We start from the raw sequence: 19132 nt of genomic DNA on the forward strand, positions 1-19132 counted from the left end.
GGGCTCCGGGCTCCGACTTCCGGAACGGCGCGCTTCTCGCACGGAGTGGGGCGCTGTGTTTGGGACGTTGGACGAGGTGAGCCCGGCCGCGGAGTGGAAGGGACGAGGAGCCCCGCCCCAGGGGGAGTGGGTGCGAGTGCCCGGGAGGCAGGCGTCGGCCTCGCTAGCGTGGGCTCCCATTTCGCAGACCGCTCTGCCGAGGCCGGGAGAGGGGTGGGCCCGCCCGGGGTTACCGGGGAGTCTGGGCCTGGGTCGACTTGGGAACCGAACCTGCACCGCGAAGCCTGGACTGCAGGGTAGAGAGACGCCCGGGCCTTAGTGTGAAGCCCACCTGGCTTCAGGCTTTACCAGCAGTGGTACTTAGGGCAAGCTGTCCAGCTTCTCTGAGTCGCACGTTTCTTACCTAGAGCATGGAAACGCCAAAAGTACCAATCTCGTAGAAGCGTCTTGTTTTCATTAGAATGACGCCCTGAAGCGCCCAGCAAGTACTTGGCACCAGCCGGGGGCTTTTTAAACCTGTGACACTCTGTGATTATTACCTTGCCCTGGGCCCAAGGAAGCAGGCAGCAGTTGTATTGACTCCCATGTTTCTGGGACTCCGTAATCCAGGGACTACAGAACAGCTGTTGCTCCTTGAGCACTTGTTCTGAGTTAAGTGCTCTTAAAGTACCATCTCATTGACTCTGCCTAAGAGTCAATTGTCTAAGGCATTGTCTAAGGCTGGTGTGGTAGTTAATGCATTTAAGAGACAGCTGAATCTCATCACCCAGCTACCAAGACTGCTAAGGTCGTGTTCTTAATCACGACTACCTTCCAGCTCATTAGAAGAGGTTGGTTCGTGTTTGGGGGGTAAAATTGAGTTTTGGGGTCTCAACAAGAAATGTGTTTCAGAAAGTATATTCTAAAGAAACCACCTCCTGGGACTGCCAAGGATCCAGATATAATTCTTTTCTCAACAGTAGACAAAAATAACAAAATGTGGAGTCTGGGATGACGTTTACACAATTTCTTAGGCAATCATCATTTATAGAATAATTTAATTTTTGTGTGGTTTGTGTGAGATGTTTTATGACACTAGGACAAGGGAATACATGCTTAAGAATCACAGGCTCTTGGGACTAGCCTTCGTTCTACCTGTTTTAGGGCCAATTGTTTTCTAAAATATGTTTTTAATGCCTGCTTGTTTAGATGGTAACAATGACTAACGGATTGAGTTTGCAGGAAGTTCTGAAGGTAGGAGTAGGAACTCCCAAGGAAGTCTTCTCTTGATGCTCTCAGAACTCATCACAGACTGTGCCTTTTCTGTCCCATTAGTGACTGGCGATGTCACTGTCCCACTTGTACCGGGACGGGGAAGGCCACATGGATGATGATGATGATGAGAGGGAGAACTTTGAGATCACTGACTGGGACCTGCAGAATGAGTTCAATCCCAACCGGCAGCGGCATTGGCAGACCAAGGAAGAGGCCACCTACGGAGTGTGGGCAGAGAGAGACTCCGATGAAGAGAGGCCCAGCTTTGGAGGCAAACGGTACTGGCTGGCCTGGGGCTGCTTCCTTTTGCTTTAGGGAAGGGGATGGGGTAGACAGAGTGGGATATGGGGAGATACCCACTAAATCTACTCTCCTAGCCTTACTGAGTCCCTGAGTTATGATATCAGCTAGGGAGGCCCAGTTTCCTCTTTAGGCTAGAGTGCTGTCTTTGGGCTGATTTAATCATCGATAGGTGTTTATTGAACAATTATGTAGGGCTTTGGGCTAGAGATCCAGTCCTTGCCCAGAACGAAGATCCTAGTGGATGGAGATAGGCATTAATCAACAGCTCACATAAGGGAAGTTTATAACTGACTTAGGACTACCCCATGGGGATTGTGTTTGCCTGCAGGGCCAGGGACTACTCTGCGCCAGTCAACTTCATCAGTGCCGGGCTCAAGAAAGGGGCGGCAGAAGAGGCGGAGCTGGAAGATTCCGATGATGAAGAGAAACCTGTTAAGCAGGATGAATTTCCTAAGGATTTTGGACCAAAGAAGTTAAAAACGGTAGCGTCTTTATGAAGGGCTGTGACCTTAGTAATATCCTTGGAAGATCATTGCGGCCTAGGCATCTCCTAGGGAGTGGGGGCTCAGCTGGAGTCTGGTGTGGGTGTTTCCTTGTGGTGGCCGGTTGCTTACAGGTGTGAAGTGTGCAGCACAGTCTCTTTTCTTTCCTAACACACATCACAGATATAGATTTGGTCTGTATGATGTTGCATAATGGTCTTGCTACCAGGACGTTTTCCCATCCTCCAAGCTTGCTTTTTTAGATTTTCCTTCTTTTTGTTTTTCCATCAACTAAGCTTTGATGTTTGTTTTCAGGGTGGCAATTTTAAACCCAGCCAGAAAGGCTTTGCAGGAGGAACCAAGTCGTTCATGGATTTTGGCAGCTGGGAGAGACACACAAAAGGAATCGGACAGAAGCTTCTTCAGAAGATGGGCTATGTCCCTGGAAGGGGCCTCGGGAAGAATGCACAAGGTATGGCACCATTGCCCTTGTAGTCTCGTGTGAGGAAAGGAGAGTGCCTGCTTTTCTTTTTTGAAAGTATTTAAATTCCTGAGCCTGGTCCAGCACAGGACAAGTTGTGCTCCTAAGTGACCTTGCTTTATCAGACTCAAATAAAATGCTTGTTTCAGCAGGAGGAGAAGGGTTAGGGTCTAAAACAGGCTACAAGCTCACAGGTTAAAGACGGGCTTCATTTTGGCCCGTCTAGTGTTCCTAAAAAAGTTGAATTTTTGGCCAGTATTTAAAAATCAGACACTCTCTCCTAAAGGTTTAGATTTGCCTGCTAGTAATTGTTTTATCTGATTCATAGCTGCCCCAGGACAGTGCACCTGGCCTTCTCCTGGAAGCAGTCTCCACCACTCCCTGTTGTCTCCCCGCAACCCATTTGACTTGTTTTCATTCATTTGCCTGGGCCCTGAAAGCATGCGAGTTAAGTGGTCCTGCTCACAAGAGTTCCAGTTTTGCAAAAACAGCCATTTGTCCTTCAGGAATATCAGTCAGACTGTGTATAGCTTTTTGAATAGCAAGAGACATGTAGCCATAAACTTGGCTGAGCAGATCCTGCATTTGCTACCTCCATCCTCACTGAGGGGCACCGTCTCCTTTTGTCCCTTCTCCCCTGCCCCATGAGGACACAGCTCCTCTCACACATTCTTATCTCCTTGATACCAGAGCCTCTCAGACCACTCAGGTGCATTCTTTCTGCAGGAGATTGTTTTCCTTGTCCTGGAGCTATTGCCAGGGGCAGTCAGGATCTAATCAGTAGTCTCTGTAATTCACATTCTACCCATTATCTGAATCACTGCACTTCTCATATTAAAGGCCTCTAGATGAGCATAGGATTGTGTGCCCGAGTTCCCAACTATAAATGAATTTTTCTCCTTGCTCTCATCCATGTGGAAATGGAAATCTGCACACAGGACATAAATGACCTCATGGCCACAGGCTGGTTTAGATCGCACAGGACATGAGCAGTGGTTGGGGCCCGAGGAGAGCCCTCCTTCCTGGGCCGTGCATAACTGTGTGTGAGAGCCAAGGGAGTGCAGTTGCACTGAGTGGTTTAGTCACATACAAGAACTGCTGTGATCTGGAGCCTCTAATTCTTTTGCTGGAATTTGTCAGGTATCATTACCCCCATCGAAGCCAAGCAGAGAAAAGGAAAAGGCGCCGTGGGAGCTTATGGCTCAGAGCGGACCACTCAGTCCCTGCAGGACTTCCCTGTGGTTGACTCCGAGGAAGAAGCAGAAGAGGTAGCTGGAAATCAGGAGTGGGGGGCGTTGGTGGGTGATGTGTGGGCCATGTTTGTTCGTTTGTTCATTCACTGTCAGTCTTCACATGCACAGGTTGTGTGTCAGGCACTGTGCAGGAGGGTGGGTGTACCATGATGAGCGGCTTAGAGCCTGGTGGGCAGTCAGTCAGTCAGTAAACTTGGCTGACATCGTAGGTGCTCAGGAAATGTTGCCTCTGTTTATTTTTGTTTCCTTCTCCAGTCCGTGTGCCTGCCTTCTGAACCTCATCATCTGTAAGGGGAGTGGGTGTCGAAGAGTATCAATCACTAGATGGTTTTGGTGTCACAGGCACAATCCTTAGCATAACCTGTAAAAGTCTAAGATAGTCGCTAGCCAATGTCTGTTAATGGTCTCAGTGGCCCCACTTATTGTAAAAAGTGGGCTTTCTTGTGTGACAGACTGTATCCCTCTCGTTTAGGAGTTTCAGAAGGAGCTGAGCCAGTGGAGAAAAGACCCCAGCGGAAGCAAGAAGAAGCCCAAATACTCATACAAGACAGTGGAAGAGTTGAAGGCCAAGGGCAGGATTAGCAAGAAGCTCACCGCTCCCCAGAAGGAGCTTTCTCAGGTCAAGGTATGTGGGCCCTTGAACAGTGGTCATAAGTCATATCTTTGTTTCATTTTTTAAGGATAGATTCTTCAAAGTACAATCACCAGGTTAAAGAACAGGATGGTCTTTAAGGCTCTTAAATACTGGAAAGGGAGCACTCACTCTCTGACCAGTCCCCAGGGCATAGCAGCACTGAATATTTTCTAAGAATAGATTTTCACACAGTTACGTGCATAGTCTTAGGTTTTCCTTTATTCCTCCAAGTAGCCAAAGGACAATGGTGACAGTTGTGTGTGGTAATCTGTTCTGGGACAGAGTGTGCATGTGTCACAGAGCTCAGTCTCAAGTGGGGTTCTCCATGTCAGGGTGTTGTGCAGATCACCTGGGGGCCCAGCCAGAGATTTTGAGGCAGCAGCAAGTCTAGGCTGGCCCCTAGGACTCTGTTCATTTCCCTGGGTGAGTCTAATGCAGATGCTGCTTGGACCACACTCCAGCATGAGGATAAGTCATTCTGTTTCAGTCTAGTCCACGTTCTGATTTTCCTGTTCTCTTGAAATGTTGGAATTAGCTCATTTCCTTCATTGCCTTTGGCCAGTAACTGAGTGGTTTTTTTGCATGTTTTGTTTTGTTTTTAAATTTAAAAACTTATTATTATAGAACAGTGTGTAGTACATTTTAGACATTTAGGAAATACAGAGGGGAGATATAAAAAAATATGATTTTTCTTCCTTCCCAGTTTTAACACTTTGATGTACATCCTTCAGATCTTTGCCTAAATGTGCACGCTTTTTACCAAAATGTTACTTTGATTGTATATGTTGTATTTCCTGCTTTGATCAGAACAGCTTCTACTTTTCCATGAAAATAGATTTCCATCTCAGCTAGTCTGTATTGAAACTTCATCAATTTTCCTAAAAAGTCTTCTCCATCTGCTTTGTCCAAAGGGACCCTGAGCCTCATCTAGCCTAGTGCAGCATGGTCCCCTTTGCCCCTGTCCAGCTCTGAATAGTGTGTGCCACACATTTCCACTTGCATCGTGTCTTCTGGCTTTAGGTGTCTGTTTCATAGGGCAGCAGTAGTGAGTGTTAACCTGTCCCCTCTGCCCTTCTCCAAGGTCATCGACATGACCGGCCGGGAGCAGAAGGTCTACTATAGCTACAGCCAGATTAGCCATAAGCACAACATCCCCGATGACGGGCTGCCACTGCAGTCACAGCAGCTGCCACAGTCTGGCAAGGAGGCCAAGGCCCCGGGCTTTGCGCTGCCCGAGCTGGAGCACAACCTGCAGCTGCTCATCGACCTCACGGAGCAGGAGATCATCCAAAACGACCGGCAGCTCCAGTACGAGCGGGACATGGTGGTCAACCTGTCCCACGAACTGGAGAAGATGTCGGAGGTCCTGGAGCACGAGGAGCGGGCCATCTCCAACCTCAGCAAAGTCCTGGAGATGGTGGAGGAGTGTGAGCGGCGCATGCAGCCCAATTGCAGCCACCCCCTCACCCTGGACGAGTGCGCCCGCATCTTCGAAACCCTGCAGGACAAGTACTACGAGGAGTACCGGATGTCCGACCGCGTGGACCTCGCCGTGGCCATCGTCTACCCGCTCATGAAGGAGTACTTCAAGGAGTGGGACCCCCTCAAAGTAAGCCAGGGAAGTCGGTTTCTCCGCCTCTGCTTTGGGGGGAGTACCTTGGCTGCAAGATTGTCCGGGGGGCGGGGGGGGCGCGAGGAGGGCTGCAAACTGCTGCCTCCCAGCCACTGTGTATGTCTCCTCAGGACTGTACTTATGGCACCGAGATCATCTCCAAGTGGAAGAGCCTCCTTGAGAATGACCAGCTGCTGTCCCACGGTGGGCAGGACCTTTCAGCAGATGCCTTTCACAGGTACTGCATGCAGGGAGGGCGAGGCACTCCTGCCACTGTCTTCCAGGGGACTGGGAAGGGGAAGCACTGCCTGCTGAGGAAGTGTGTGGGGCGCTGGCCTTTATTAGCCCTCTGCCCCTGTGGCACTACCCTGGGAGCTTCACCCTCCTCCATTCGTTTCACCCTACACTTGTCAAGTGCCTACTGAGGGTCACATGTGCGCTAGGCTTACCCTGGCAGTAAAGCAGGCGGCCTTACAGCCGTGCAGGAACTGGAAAAGGCCGGGAGTAAGCAGTCGACAGATAAACCCTAGGGGCAATCTGGGCACAGCGGTAGAGACTAACAAAGGTGTATACCTCTAGGGGGTGGTTTGAGGCAGAGGTCTTGGGGTGACATTTAATCTAACCCAAAGGGTAAGAGGTGTCAGCTGTGCACATCAGCGTGGGGCCTGGGCTGATGGCTCTCTGCCTGGATTTCCAGGCTGTTGCCCTTTTCTCTGTCTAGAGGAGCGCGTGTGGTGTACTTTGCATACTGTGAACCCAGTCAACACAGTTCCCCAGCCTGCCCTCTGTCTTTCTCCCGTAGGCTGATATGGGAAGTCTGGATGCCTTTTGTTCGGAATATTGTCACCCAGTGGCAGCCCAGGAACTGTGAGCCGATGGTGGACTTCTTGGACAGCTGGGTGCACATTGTCCCCGTGTGGGTCTTGGATAACATACTGGACCAGCTTATCTTCCCCAAGCTGCAGAAGGAGGTAGGGCCAGGGCCTGGGAAAGAGCTCATGCGTGACCATGTGGACTCGTTTAGCATTTCTCTTCATCTCAGTGCTACTAAAGCGCCTGCAGTTAACAGAATGTGTCAGTACAACTGTTGTCCTGCCTTAACTCCGGCTGTTTTATCAGCACGTTCCTCCCCAAAGCCCCCATGAATTGGGAATTCATTTCCTTGGTTTCTTTCTTAAAATTAAAACTGCCATTTCTGAGATGTACTACAGCTGCATGGGAGTATTTATTTGTGGGTCAGTGTCTCTGTTTTAGGAAATGTGCAAAATGCCTACCAAGCACCTTGGCTGCCTCTGTTCCTAATGTGTCCCTCCATAAAACAAAGACCACGTCTCCCACACATGCAAAGGACTAGATGTTGGCCAAGAGAGCACATGGCGTCCTCGCCATTAACCACACAGGGCATCATGTGACTGCCCCACAGGCTGTGTGAACTGTTCCCCCCCACTTCTCCTGCAGGTGGAAAACTGGAATCCACTCACGGACACCGTCCCCATCCACTCTTGGATCCACCCGTGGCTTCCCCTCATGCAGGCGCGCCTGGAGCCACTGTATTCCCCCATCCGTAGCAAGCTGTCCAGTGCCCTGCAGAAGTGGCATCCTAGTGACTCCTCTGCCAAGCTCATCCTCCAGCCCTGGAAAGATGTCTTCACCCCTGGCTCCTGGGAAGCATTCATGGTCAAGAACATAGTGCCCAAGCTGGGTAAGGAAGTGGGGAGGGACATCCCAGTCCAGCAACTTTGGTGCGTTGGTATCTCTGGGCCAGCTTAGTGATTGTGCCTCTTAAAACAAGGCCTTGGACTGTGTGACAAAGCTTAGCACATGGCATTTCTCACTGTAAGAGAGGTGCCATTTTTGTGCACTGAGGCTGAATGTAAATGAAACCAGGGTACTTAAGGCAGTGACTAAAAGGCTGTGGTGACCTTGTCAGACTCAGCATGCCTCCTGGTTTCTGGTTGGTCTGATTTGGGCTTCTGGTAACAGGATAGCCATTGGTGTTCTGAAATTCCCGTGGTGTTTGATTCTAAATATAAGAATTATTTCTGGGTTAGAGAAAAAGATGACCTTTAAGAATTGGTGTGTCAAGAACTTCAAATGGACCTTTAAAAGCAGACCAAAGACTAGCACTGTGTGGTGAAGACTGTGCACTTTGTGCTTCTGTGGCTTTGCCTTAGGGCAGGGATGGGGCACGTCCGCCCTGGGCCCTGTACTGCATTTGGTCTGGCCCCACCAAGGCAACTGCAGGTGGAACTCGAAATTCAATAAATTTAGGAGCTTTTTTCATAGCTAATTTTTATGTTGATCATTTTGTATGGTCCTTGAACGATGTTATAAATACCCAAATGCCCTTGGCAGAAAAACGGTTCCCCACCCCTGCCTTAGAGATTGGCTTTCTCTTGCAGGTATGTGTCTTGGAGAGTTGGTCATCAACCCCCACCAGCAGCACATGGATGCTTTCTACTGGGCCATCGACTGGGAAGGGATGGTGTCTGTCTCCAGCCTGGTGGGGCTTCTTGAAAAGCACTTCTTCCCCAAGTGGCTCCAGGTCTTTTGCTCTGCCTTTTTGGGGGTGGGATGGAGGCAGGGAAGGGAAGAGTCACTTAATTCCTGGATAACCGTCAGACAGTGGTGCTGTGACTACATACAAAAATGAGTTACATGGGAGGATAGGAATGAGTTGAGCAATAACAACTGGCTGCCATTTATTGACCATTTGCCATGTGCCAGATGTTCTAAGCACTTAATTTGTATCATTTTGGGGTAGGGACTGTGATCCCTGTTGTACAGACAGGAGGCTGAGGCTCAGAGTTTACGTGCAAGGAGAAGGCACTTAGCCACCAAGCTGACTCCATATTCCACACTCCTGAGTGCCTGCCCCATAAGTGGCACCAGCTTGTAGGACCAGGATTAAAAGAAAACGGCCCCTTTAGACGTTTTGCTTCCATTTATTGCCACTGTGGATGCGAGTTTCTTATTTGTTCCTTTTTGACAGGTGCTGTGCTCCTGGCTCAGTAACAGCCCAAATTATGAGGAGATCACCAAGTGGTACCTGGGCTGGAAGTCCATGTTCTCAGACCAAGTGCTGGCACACCCATCCATCAAGGACAAGTTCAATGAAGCACTTGACATCATGAACAGGGCAGTGTCTTCCAACGTTGGTGAGTGGGGTTCTGTGTGGGGTATCCCTGCCCTGAGCTTCATGTTTCTGAGCATGTAAATGACACAGTAGTTTTCAGGTGCCTGTGGGCTGACTCAAGTGTAATGTACCCTCCCCTCCAACAGACACTGACTCTTAGCCACCAGGCCGAGTTATGTAGCTGGCACCCACCACCAGCTCTCCTGTGACTGGGAGGGCATCTGTCCCAGAATGGAGACAGATTTAAGCAGGACTCACACTGTGTGGGTCTGCCTCCAGGGCCCACCTTCGTAACCACTGTGCTGTGGACTTTTTAGGGTTCACTAGTGGCGTCTGCTCAGCCAGCGTTGGGTGTGCTACTCAAATGTAACAGCTCACAGTGTGCAGTCAGGGCACAGTCAAACTCAGTTGCTTAATCTCAAAACATTTTCTTTAATTGTGAAACAGTAACAATACTGACCTTCTAGGTTCTGTTAAAAACCTAAAGGGACTGAGTTACTGGGAGTGGTGTATATAGCGCTCAGTAGATGTCTTTGTTGTGTCAGAACAGTTGACTGTTCATTTAATACCTATTCCCCTACTGCTCAGTTCTAGGTAAGTCACTCTGCCTCGATCAGTTCCAGGAGCTTCCTCAGCCCATTTGTGTCACAGTGCTCCCCTCTCAAAGCATCTCCTCTAACCATCAACAAGGCTGAGCCTGTTCAAGGTCACAGTTTAGGAGTGGCAGCTGTGATTGGAATTTGTTTCCTGAGTCTTTAATTCTTTCTACTAAGCCTATTACATGAAAACAGAGTTAGAATTCATAGATTTAATTATATACTGTGCTTAATGAGGCAAATGTACCATGCTCTCTACTTGTCCAGGTCCTTAGGGGACATCAGTGGGCCGTCTCCATTTCCATACTCTAGATACTTCCTTCAGCCTCCTGGCCCCAAGCTCCTGGACTGCTCCCCCTGTCCCCTCTGCTAGCACTGGGCGCTTATGGTCCTGTGTTATCTGCCCTTCAACACCTATGTGTCAGCTCCCACATACATTTACAATTCTTCCAGGGCCGGAGCCTGTCTGGGTAAGTTAAAAATGTAACTAGTACAGGCCACCTGTTTTCTAGGTTCTACAGTTTGCCTTTTGGGCTGTGTAGTGAAAACTACCAAGAAAGAGGTGGGAATGGAATCTGGCCACTAGGTATTAGCCAGAAACCTGCAGGCCGGTTTTTAAGTAGTTCCAGCCAGGCGTCTAGGGGCTTGCTCGCCTGCCTAGTGCTTTGTGTGTCTGAGGCACAGCTGCCCTTCAGTGAGGAACAAGTAGGTCTCATAGAGATGGCACGTGTGGGACATCCAGATGCAGCCCAGTCCTGGCGTAGATTCCCGACATAGATTCCGTGAGTGCCAGAGACCTCTCCTCACCCCGCCCTCTCCCCCAGGTGCCTACATGCAGCCCGGAGCTCGGGAGAACATCGCCTACCTCACCCACACAGAGCGGAGGAAGGACTTTCAGTATGAGGCCATGCAGGAGCGGCGGGAGGCCGAGAACATGGCCCAGAGGGGCATTGGCGTGGCCGCCAGCTCTGTGCCCATGAACTTTAAGGACCTCATTGAGACCAAGGCTGAGGAGCACAACATAGTCTTCATGCCTGTCATCGGAAAGCGACACGAAGGGAAGCAGCTCTACACCTTTGGCCGCATCGTCATCTACATCGACCGGGGTGTGGTGTTCGTCCAGGGCGAGAAGACCTGGGTGCCCACCTCCCTGCAGAGCCTGATTGACATGGCCAAGTAGACTGGCAGGCCTGGCGCAGGCCGGACCTTGCACCTGAGAGGGACACATTTCTGACTAAATGATATTAAACCACCTTTGAAAGTAACTTCTCTATTTAGTGGCCACTCCCCACCAGGCCAGGTCACCAAGAAAGGCTGTGAAATGTGGTAACGCTGCTTTAGAAGTGCATAAAACTTTATACCAGTTCTTCTGCAGTGTGTCCTCTCCACACGAGAGCCAAGCTGAGGGGTTTCCTGTCCTCTCCAAACCTGGCCCACTGTAGACAGGAGCTCCCTGCAGTCCCTCCATGGCAGCCTCCCCTTCAGTGTCTGGCCTCAGCCAGCATTGAATACGTCATGGCAAGTCTGAGCCAGTAGCTGGAGGGTCTCCTGTCTTGTTCCTGATGATCTCAAGGTCCTCAGAGTCCTGATACTCTGGTTCTTCCCGAAATGCCCAGGTGTCTGTGGAGAGCTGCTTCAGCTTTTGGACAGGGAACCAGTGGACAGAGGTGTCATTAAATGTGTCCATGTACTGTGAAGTCTGGGGAAACTCCTGCTCCTCCAGTCCTTTGGAAATCTGAGCAGAAAAATTCAAAGTAAGAAAGTATAAGCTTGATAGTCACAGTAAACCCCACTCTGCCTTTGGTTAGTCCCGTGAGCTCCTGCCTATATGCGTAAGGGCAGAATTCGTCAGTGACGGAGAACTAGGAGGACTTCACACCCTCTCCCCTCCCAGCCCCTTCAGCCAGATGGATACCTTGGCAACGTAGGCATAATTTTTCTGCAGGATCCTTGTCAATAGCCTAGAAATAAAAATTTTAAATGCATGACTAGGAGGTACAAGAGTGGTTTTATCCAACTTTAGACATATGGAGAGAAAATGATTTAAATATAGCAAGAACTCTTAACAACTGGGGATGTAGAGTAGGTGATCAGTAAATAGAATTGTGACTGTCCCAGTAACCACCCATTTCATCAAGGGAGAAATGACAGCGAAACCTAAGCATCGTGAAAGAGGACACATAGAAATCCATGTTGTTAATGGTTTTTCCCCATTAAAAAAATCCTGCCCACCGTAAGGGAAGGGAGGAGTTCCTGGCAAGGACCCCTTAACTCGCGCTGCAGGGTCCATCTTTCTCTTGCCCTCTGTCCAGCTTCCGGTGCAGATGCATTTCCAAGGACCAGTCCTGGAAAAGCGTTCTGCTTGTGGGTCTCGGACCAGCGCACCCCAAGGCCTGACGAAGCTCAGCGTTCTCAGGCTTACCTTTCCTCCAGGCCTTTGAAACTGTTCCCAATGATGAGCATCTTGGACAGGGCATCTACTGACCAGTTGCTCCACAGAAGGTTGTTGTAGAGGGCTGTCCCACAGTGCAGCATGTAGAAGATGGTGGGCTCACCGCAGACACTCCGTTTGCCTTCCTGGGGTGAAGATGCACGCATGTAAACACTTCGCACAACGGGGTGAGGGAGAGGTAATAAGGGTTCTCACCACACACACAAAATGAAAATGGAATTATGTGAAGTGACGGATGTGTTAACTAACCTTATTGTCATCATTCTGCAGTATGCATGCATCACGTTGTGCACCTTAAGCTTATGAAATTCTGTGTGTCATATCAACACAGCTCGGGGAAAATGAGCTGAGAGGACAGCAAATTGAAGAATGAAATGGAGGAAAACTACATTCCACTGGAATCGTCACATTAGCAATGACTGTGAAATCTATGACATGGAACAGAGTCAGGAGATCGTGTCTGTAAGGAACTCATGTTTACTTAACAGATGACCCATGAACACAGCTCTGGGTCAATGAAAAGGCCTCTTGGGTCCATGATAGCATGGGCAGGAGGGGTGGCAATGGTTACTGTCTCCCATGTACTGTGTCTAGTGATCTCTTGTGCTTCCTGTGTCACTTTCTGCAGGTCCCTATCACAACTATTGCTCCATAGCCAAACTCCCTGGCAGGGAACATAAGGCCCTCCATTTGCTGTCTGGCCCCTGCTACCTCTGGGCCTCTCCTCTTTCCACTCTTCCTGCAGCTTCCCTTCTGTTAATAACACACTGGCAGTGGTTCCTGAACAGCCAGCTCGGCACAGGCTGCCTACAACCCTGGTCCTGGCCCTCTAGCAAACTCTCCCGGTCAACCTTCAAATCCCAGCTCAGACCCAGGAAACTTTCCTCCATCCCCCTAAAGAGAACACGTTTCCTTCCCATTTCAGTTTCTAGTACGTGGTTCCACCTCGCTGTCCAATTGATCATTCACTTGTTTACATGCCACATGCCTTGATATGACCCCTGAAGAGAGGGACTGGCTCCTGTTTACCTTGGTCTCCCCAAAGCTGCTTGCCCAGCATAGAACAGGCACTCAGAAGAGATGATCTGAATGAAATGGCAGTGTTTTCCGACCTTGCCAACACTGGCAAACAATTCTCTTGTCTCAGCTGGGCCTAATTTTCATGTTTCATAATAAGCCACGGAAAGGCAGTTTTTCAGAACAGAGAAGAACCAAATGATTATTTCAATCCCCAAGACAAATACAAAACTAAATTCAGACGTATCTGCCTACACTGGCTTCAGTCCTCTGCTTTTAAAATTATTTTCTTTCTTCCAGGTCTCAAGAAATTTTAAATCCCAGCTATTTTAGGGTATGCAGGGGTGGACTGAGGCTTCACAACTCAGCCAGATGCTGTGGGTGTGCCTGACTACAGCTCCAAAGAGGGGAGACGTTCTGTCCCCTTTTATTGCCTCCCTTGGAACAGGGTGAAGTTCAACCAGGAAGCCTTCATTTAAGGCACTGAGATTGTGTGCCCTTTTAATATTTTATACCAACAGTAAATACCAACTTGGCCTGATTTCTGGACAAAGACTCCTCATAAAAATTTTGTAAACATAACATGTTCTGGTTCATGCCATTTGTGTAAGTTTTACTTTTCTCAGATGGGCACAACAGGCAAAATGTGGGTAACTGACTGGGACAGCAGCAGGCAGAGGGAAGGAAGGGCTACTGTTTCAAAGGAAATGCATTCATGGGACAGGGTCAGCTGTCAGCAGTTACACGGCCCTCCCCGCTCCCCTTTCCTGAACCACTCACCTCATTCTCACTGAGGACAGTCACCCCAAGGGTGTTAAGAACTGCAATTTCGAGTTGGCTAAACAAGGGGTCATACACCCAGCAGTGACTTCTGGGAATCTGCAGGAGGGAAGCAGTTATTTCAACCCGAATGCCTGTGTGCACACCATGTGCAAGACCAAGGGAGGGGCAATAAAGAAGAGTCCAAAATGTACCTGGCACTTATCCAGGAGAAGAAGCAAAAACGTTAGCTGGTTTCTAGCTATGACGCAGGTGGCAAAGTTGCCAATGCCGTAACACACACACTTCCAACCGCAGGGCCCCGGGACCAGGGTCTCTCCTGGGATGGAGCCAGGGGCCACATCTGACTCATCTGGTGATGAGTCGAGGTGCAGGTTTCCAATGGCTTCGGAAAGAGTCCCCACAGGGGCAGTCAGTTGTTCCAGATGTTTCATAAGACATTTGTTGATGGTTTCTGAAAGAGCACGCCCCCAAATGGTCAGAGCGCATGCTCTGACCCCGTGAACCAGACCACCCACAAAAGCAGCCCACAGGTGCGGGGAGAAGGGAGTAGGGCAGTAACAGCTTCAGCTCCTCAGAGAGAAGGGCTGCCGGCTCCACTCCCAACATGCCTGGGGCATGCTGCTGTGGCCACCGAAAAGTGACAAGCTGTCCAGGTTCCTGGACCCCGTGGCCTACAACCTCAGAGAAGGTTTCAAGAAGAAATAGCTTTCATTTATGGGCACAGTTTCCATCTAAAACTCTAATGTAAACTCACTCTAGTTTAACAGGAGGTCCCTGGTAAATGAAGATTATGTCCTGAAATTCCAACTTTTTATTTTATTTTATTGTAACAAGGAATAGAGGAACAGAGCTCTCAACATCACACTATAATGGCTTGGAGTAGGAATATTTAATGTGTAAAAAGTTAAAAAAAAGGTAGGCTGGGGCTCCTGGAGTCTAACGAAATACACCCTCTTTAAATCTCATACAGAGGTGGGTTCTCTCGTCTCTCCTTTATTATACTGGTGCTGAATTTAGTTGCACAAATCTGTATGCAAAACAAAGCAAGAAGCAACAAGCTATACATTCCCACAAGAAGATACCAGTTTTCACTTAACAGCAAAGATATCTTTAAGACCCCAGCCAGAAAAGGTTGCATGAAAAACTGGCTCTTTTAATCCTTGCTGGTAAAAGGTTTTTGGAAAACAACTAGACAACGTTTCACTGAATAATTTCATTTCTGGAAGTATATCCCAAGAAGATCAACCTAAACTTGATGAAAGCTTTATGCATAAAGGTGCTCACTGTGAACTTATGATAACTAAAAAACAAAGGAAACAAACTCAATGACCCTCAATAAAAATCAACTACTGTAAGTCTACTCCATGTATTAATATTTATGTTCCCACACATAATGTTTAGGAAGAGATAACTGCATGGGGAAAAAAGTGTACACTGCAGTCTCAAGAAAAAAGAGCAGGATAAATATAAATTTCAACAATAACGATAATGACAGCTAACATTCATTACTTCCTATGCAGCCAGAAACCATCGTTCTAAGCACTTAACTAAACAATCTCATTTAATACTCAAAATTACATCACAGGATATGTACCACCATCTCCATTTCACAGATAAAGAAACCGAGGGTCAGAGTTACGAGCCAAAAACACACAGCTGTAAGGGGGAAGTCAGTCAGAATTAGCACCAAGCATGTACAGCGCTCTGTGATGCAAAATGTCATCAAATGAGGGTGGGATTCCTTTCTTTGCCCATGTTCAGGCCCTCCTCCCACCCCTACCACCCTCTCAGCCTCGGCGAGGTGGTACTCACCTAGTGCTGAACTCCAGAAGTCAGAAATAAGTAGGTCTTCCCTGTTGGAAGAAAATGGCATGGTCATCTCCCATTCTTCTCAGGACTGCCCTAACAGGGACCCTCCTCCTGTCCATAATCTGGACGTGGGGAGCATGCTGAGTGCCGTCAGACGCAGAGCCCACCCTCGAGTGACAGGAGGAGGGTACATGGTGAACATGTGCAGAGCCAGAGCACAAACTGCTGTGGCTCAGAGAGGGCTTCCTGGAAGAGGCCCCGTTTCCCGGGGATAGGTCTGGGTCTGTCCTGTATCCTTGGTCCACAACAGAGCTTGGCAGAGAGGTGCAGCTCCATAAATAGTTGTTAAATGCAGATTTAATCTGTGCTTTAGTTTCCTCAGCCCTAAAATGGGATTAGAATCATACCTATCACAGAGGGTTCCAGGAGGGATTAAATGGGTTTACACTCAGCACAGTGCCCCAAACAGACCAGGTACTCAATAAATGTCCTTTGTTATTATAAGTAATTCCAAGGTGAACATAAAAAAAGAGACAAACCAAGGGTCTGGGCTTGCCTTATTCAAGTCAACTGGTTTCCACAAACCCAGAGCAAAACATAGTCAACAGTGAATTAAAATGAACTGAATGAGCTCTCCAATCAAAAGACACAGAGTGGCTGAATGGATTAAAAAACAAAACCAAACCCATCGATCTGCTGCCTACAAGAGACTCACTTCAGATGTAAGGACACACACAAGCTGAAAGTGGAGGGATGGGAAAAGATACCCCATGCAAACGGAACCCAAAAGGAAGCTGAGATAGCTATACTTCTATCAGCCAAAATAGGCTTTAAAACAAAGCTAAGCCCAAAGTTAGTAGAAAGGAGGAAAAAACAAAGAGTAGAGCATAAATAAATGAAACGCAGAGCTATTATAACATATCACAGAAATACACCAAGCAAAAAAGCTGCTGCACAACAAAAGAAACCATCAACAAAGCAAAAAAGCAAGCAACGAATGGGAGAGGATATTTGCAAATGATGCTTCTGATACGGGGTTAATATCCAAAACATATAAAGGATTCATACCACTCAACAAAAATACAAACAACCCAATTGAAAAACGGGCAGAGGATCTGAACACAGACACTTTTCCAACAAAGACACACAGGTGGCCGACATTCACAGGACAAGAAGCAACAAGTGCTGGAGGCAGGGCGGAGAAAAGGGAACTCTTTCGCACTGTTGGTGGCAATGTAAACCGGTGCAGCCACTATGGAACACAGTAGGGAGGTTCCTCAAAAAATGTAAGAATAGAGCTGCCATATGACCTCTTCTGGGTATCTACCTGAAAACTTTGAAAACACTAATTTGTAAAGATACGTGTACCCCAATGTTCGCTGCAGCATTATTTACAACAGCCAAGGCATGAAAACAACCTAAGTATCCTTCGACACATGGCTAAAGAAAATACAGTACATACAGACGATGGAATATTACTCGGGCATGAAAAAGATGCAATGTTGCCATTTGGGCCGCCGCTGTAATTGCAATAAGAGGAGCGACCGCCTTTATTGGGCGCTTACTGCAATTCGGGCTCTAAGGCGCCCTTTACCTCCGTGAAATCCTCGCAATAACCCCTTCAAGGCTTTGCGCGCCCTCCCACTTTACAGATGGCGAGACTGAGGCTCCGAGAGGCTCCCGCGGGCGTGAGGAAGATTCGGACTCGGGGCGGACCCGACACTCACTCCGCCTCCCGGATGCGACGAAGCACGACTCCGCCGCCCACCTCGGGCTCCGCCTCCGGGCCCCGGGCCGCCGCCGCTGCTCTGGGCCGCGGTCGCCGAGCCGCAGGGCGCCTCCTCCTCGGAGCAGCCGCCCGCCAGGGTTCCAGCGCCGCCGCCGCCATTGGCCTCTGACGTCACGGGAGCGCGGCGCGCTGCGGCTACGTCATCGGCGCGCGCGAGCGCCCGGGAACCTCTAGGGGGCGGGAGCTTCCGGCGGCGCGTGACCCTGGGGCCTCTCCGCGGCGCGCGTAGGTACCGGAGGCGGGGTGGGGAGTCGCTGGCCCCGCTGCCGCCCGCCCTGCGGGTCCCGAACCCCGGTCCTCCGGCTGCCCGGCTACTCCGGCAGGTGGGCAGCGCGGGGACGCCGAGGGGAGGGACCGCGTCCGCGAGCGCCTCATCGCGGCCTCCGTGCGCCCTGACCCGGCCCAGGCTGACCCCTGCGCCTTTGCCAACCAATTCCCAGCCCCCTGGCGCCGAGGCCAGACGCTTCCCAGTGCCCTGGACGGTAACCGATCGCTTCCTGGTCCTTCGCAGTCGTTAGCGCCTGTTTTCCTGCCCCGCTGACCCACGGAGGCCACTTCCTACACCACCACCACCACCACCCCTCGGGTCATAGCTGGCCACTCTTGACTTCCTCCGCCGTTATTGCCACTTCCCGGGCAGCCAGAGCCTTCTGTGGTCACATTCCAACCCCTGCTCTATCCCAGGGCCATTACCCGCCTCTCCTGGACCTTTCAGAGATAAGAGAGTGGGCCTTGGCAGTGCAGGGCCCAGCCCTTTGGGAACAAGGGATAGGGGGTTTCAGGCCGCTGTCCGCGGTTCCAAGAGCTTGGATGCTCTCCACAGGCTTCCAGATACGCTTCAAAGAAACCATGAGAAGGCCCACCCCCAAGATATTGAGAGTTGAGAATAGATAAAGATTGTACAGGCCATCAGAGATTCAGTGGGGTCCTCTCTAGGGATTTCTCTCTACCAAAGGAGCTTTAAAGAACTCTACTGTGCTCCAAGGAGGATGCCAGGTGGCGAGCACGCATTTGAAACCATGTCCCCCGGGGACATTAATCTTGGAGAAAGTGACAATAGACAGACAGTTCTGAAGAGACCAAAGGGTTGTCTTGTGGAAGGATTAGACCTCGTTTAATTTCCCTGGAGAGTGTTATGCAGACCAGTTTGTAGAGGTTACTGGGAGGCCAGTTTTAGCTTGGTGGAAAGATAAATTTAACACTGCCTGTCTCTGGAGAGAGTAAGCCAAAGACAGTCCATGTAATTTTTTTTTTATTGATTTTAGAGAGAGAGAGGAAGGGGGAGAGAGAGAGAGGAACATCAACTCGTTGCTCCACCCTTTTATGCATCAGTTGGTTGCCTCTTGTATGTGCCCTGACTGGAGATTGAATCCACAACCTTGGTGTATCAGGATGACTCTCTAACCAAACGAGCTACCGGGCCAGGGCCAGTCCAGGTAGTTTTTGAAGATTACAAGAGAGAAGTATTAGAGTAAATGATGCCAGGTTCCGTCCGTTCAGACTCTTAAATCCCCTGATAGTGTGAGTTGTC

General features: G+C 49.5%; 3 protein-coding genes across 11 annotated transcripts in view; 2 read left to right on the forward strand and 1 right to left on the reverse strand.

The window, feature by feature from the left end:
• TFIP11 (tuftelin interacting protein 11) lies at positions 1–11734 on the forward strand. 2 transcript variants are annotated; one of them, XM_081123315.1, is made up of 13 exons: positions 1–76; positions 1315–1532; positions 1886–2039; positions 2355–2511; positions 3661–3788; positions 4246–4398; positions 5489–6016; positions 6151–6257; positions 6822–6990; positions 7478–7721; positions 8422–8564; positions 9012–9177; positions 10576–11734. In XM_081123315.1, the coding sequence occupies exons 2-13, from the start codon at positions 1324–1326 to the stop codon at positions 10929–10931; spliced, it is 2514 nt and encodes an 837-aa protein (XP_080979441.1). In that variant the 5' UTR covers positions 1–76; positions 1315–1323; the 3' UTR covers positions 10932–11734. The 2 variants fall into 2 exon arrangements, with proteins under 2 accessions (XP_080979441.1, XP_080979442.1); XM_081123316.1 differs by lacking the exon at positions 1–76 and adding an exon at positions 1198–1233 and having other exon boundaries at positions 10576–11117.
• Positions 11009–17734, reverse strand: SRRD (SRR1 domain containing; the record flags this gene model as incomplete). 3 transcript variants are annotated; one of them, XM_081123323.1, is made up of 7 exons in its annotated part: positions 11009–11486; positions 11667–11712; positions 12174–12328; positions 14001–14099; positions 14195–14454; positions 15816–15856; positions 17540–17734. In XM_081123323.1, 7 exons carry the CDS (start codon positions 17698–17700, stop codon positions 11265–11267), a joined length of 984 nt encoding a protein of 327 aa, XP_080979449.1. The 3 variants fall into 3 exon arrangements, with proteins under 3 accessions (XP_080979449.1, XP_080979450.1, XP_080979451.1); XM_081123324.1 differs by lacking the exon at positions 14001–14099 and having other exon boundaries at positions 11265–11486; positions 17540–17700; XM_081123325.1 differs by lacking the exon at positions 11667–11712 and having other exon boundaries at positions 11387–11486; positions 17540–17700.
• Positions 17604–19132, forward strand: part of HPS4 (HPS4 biogenesis of lysosomal organelles complex 3 subunit 2) — a 20883-nt gene continuing 19354 nt past the window's right edge. For 3 of the 6 annotated variants that reach the window (XM_081123318.1, XM_081123317.1, XM_081123322.1), the window contains exon 1: positions 17801–17924. The gene's annotated coding sequence lies outside the window, so the exon portion shown is untranslated. Of the gene's footprint in view, positions 18084–19132 lie in introns of all 6 variants that reach the window. The other 3 variants (XM_081123321.1, XM_081123319.1, XM_081123320.1) reach the window with 3 other exon arrangements.

This window comes from Miniopterus schreibersii (genome assembly GCF_964146895.1).
Source record: "Miniopterus schreibersii genome assembly, chromosome: 20".
Classification (NCBI taxonomy): domain Eukaryota; kingdom Metazoa; phylum Chordata; class Mammalia; order Chiroptera; family Miniopteridae; genus Miniopterus; species Miniopterus schreibersii.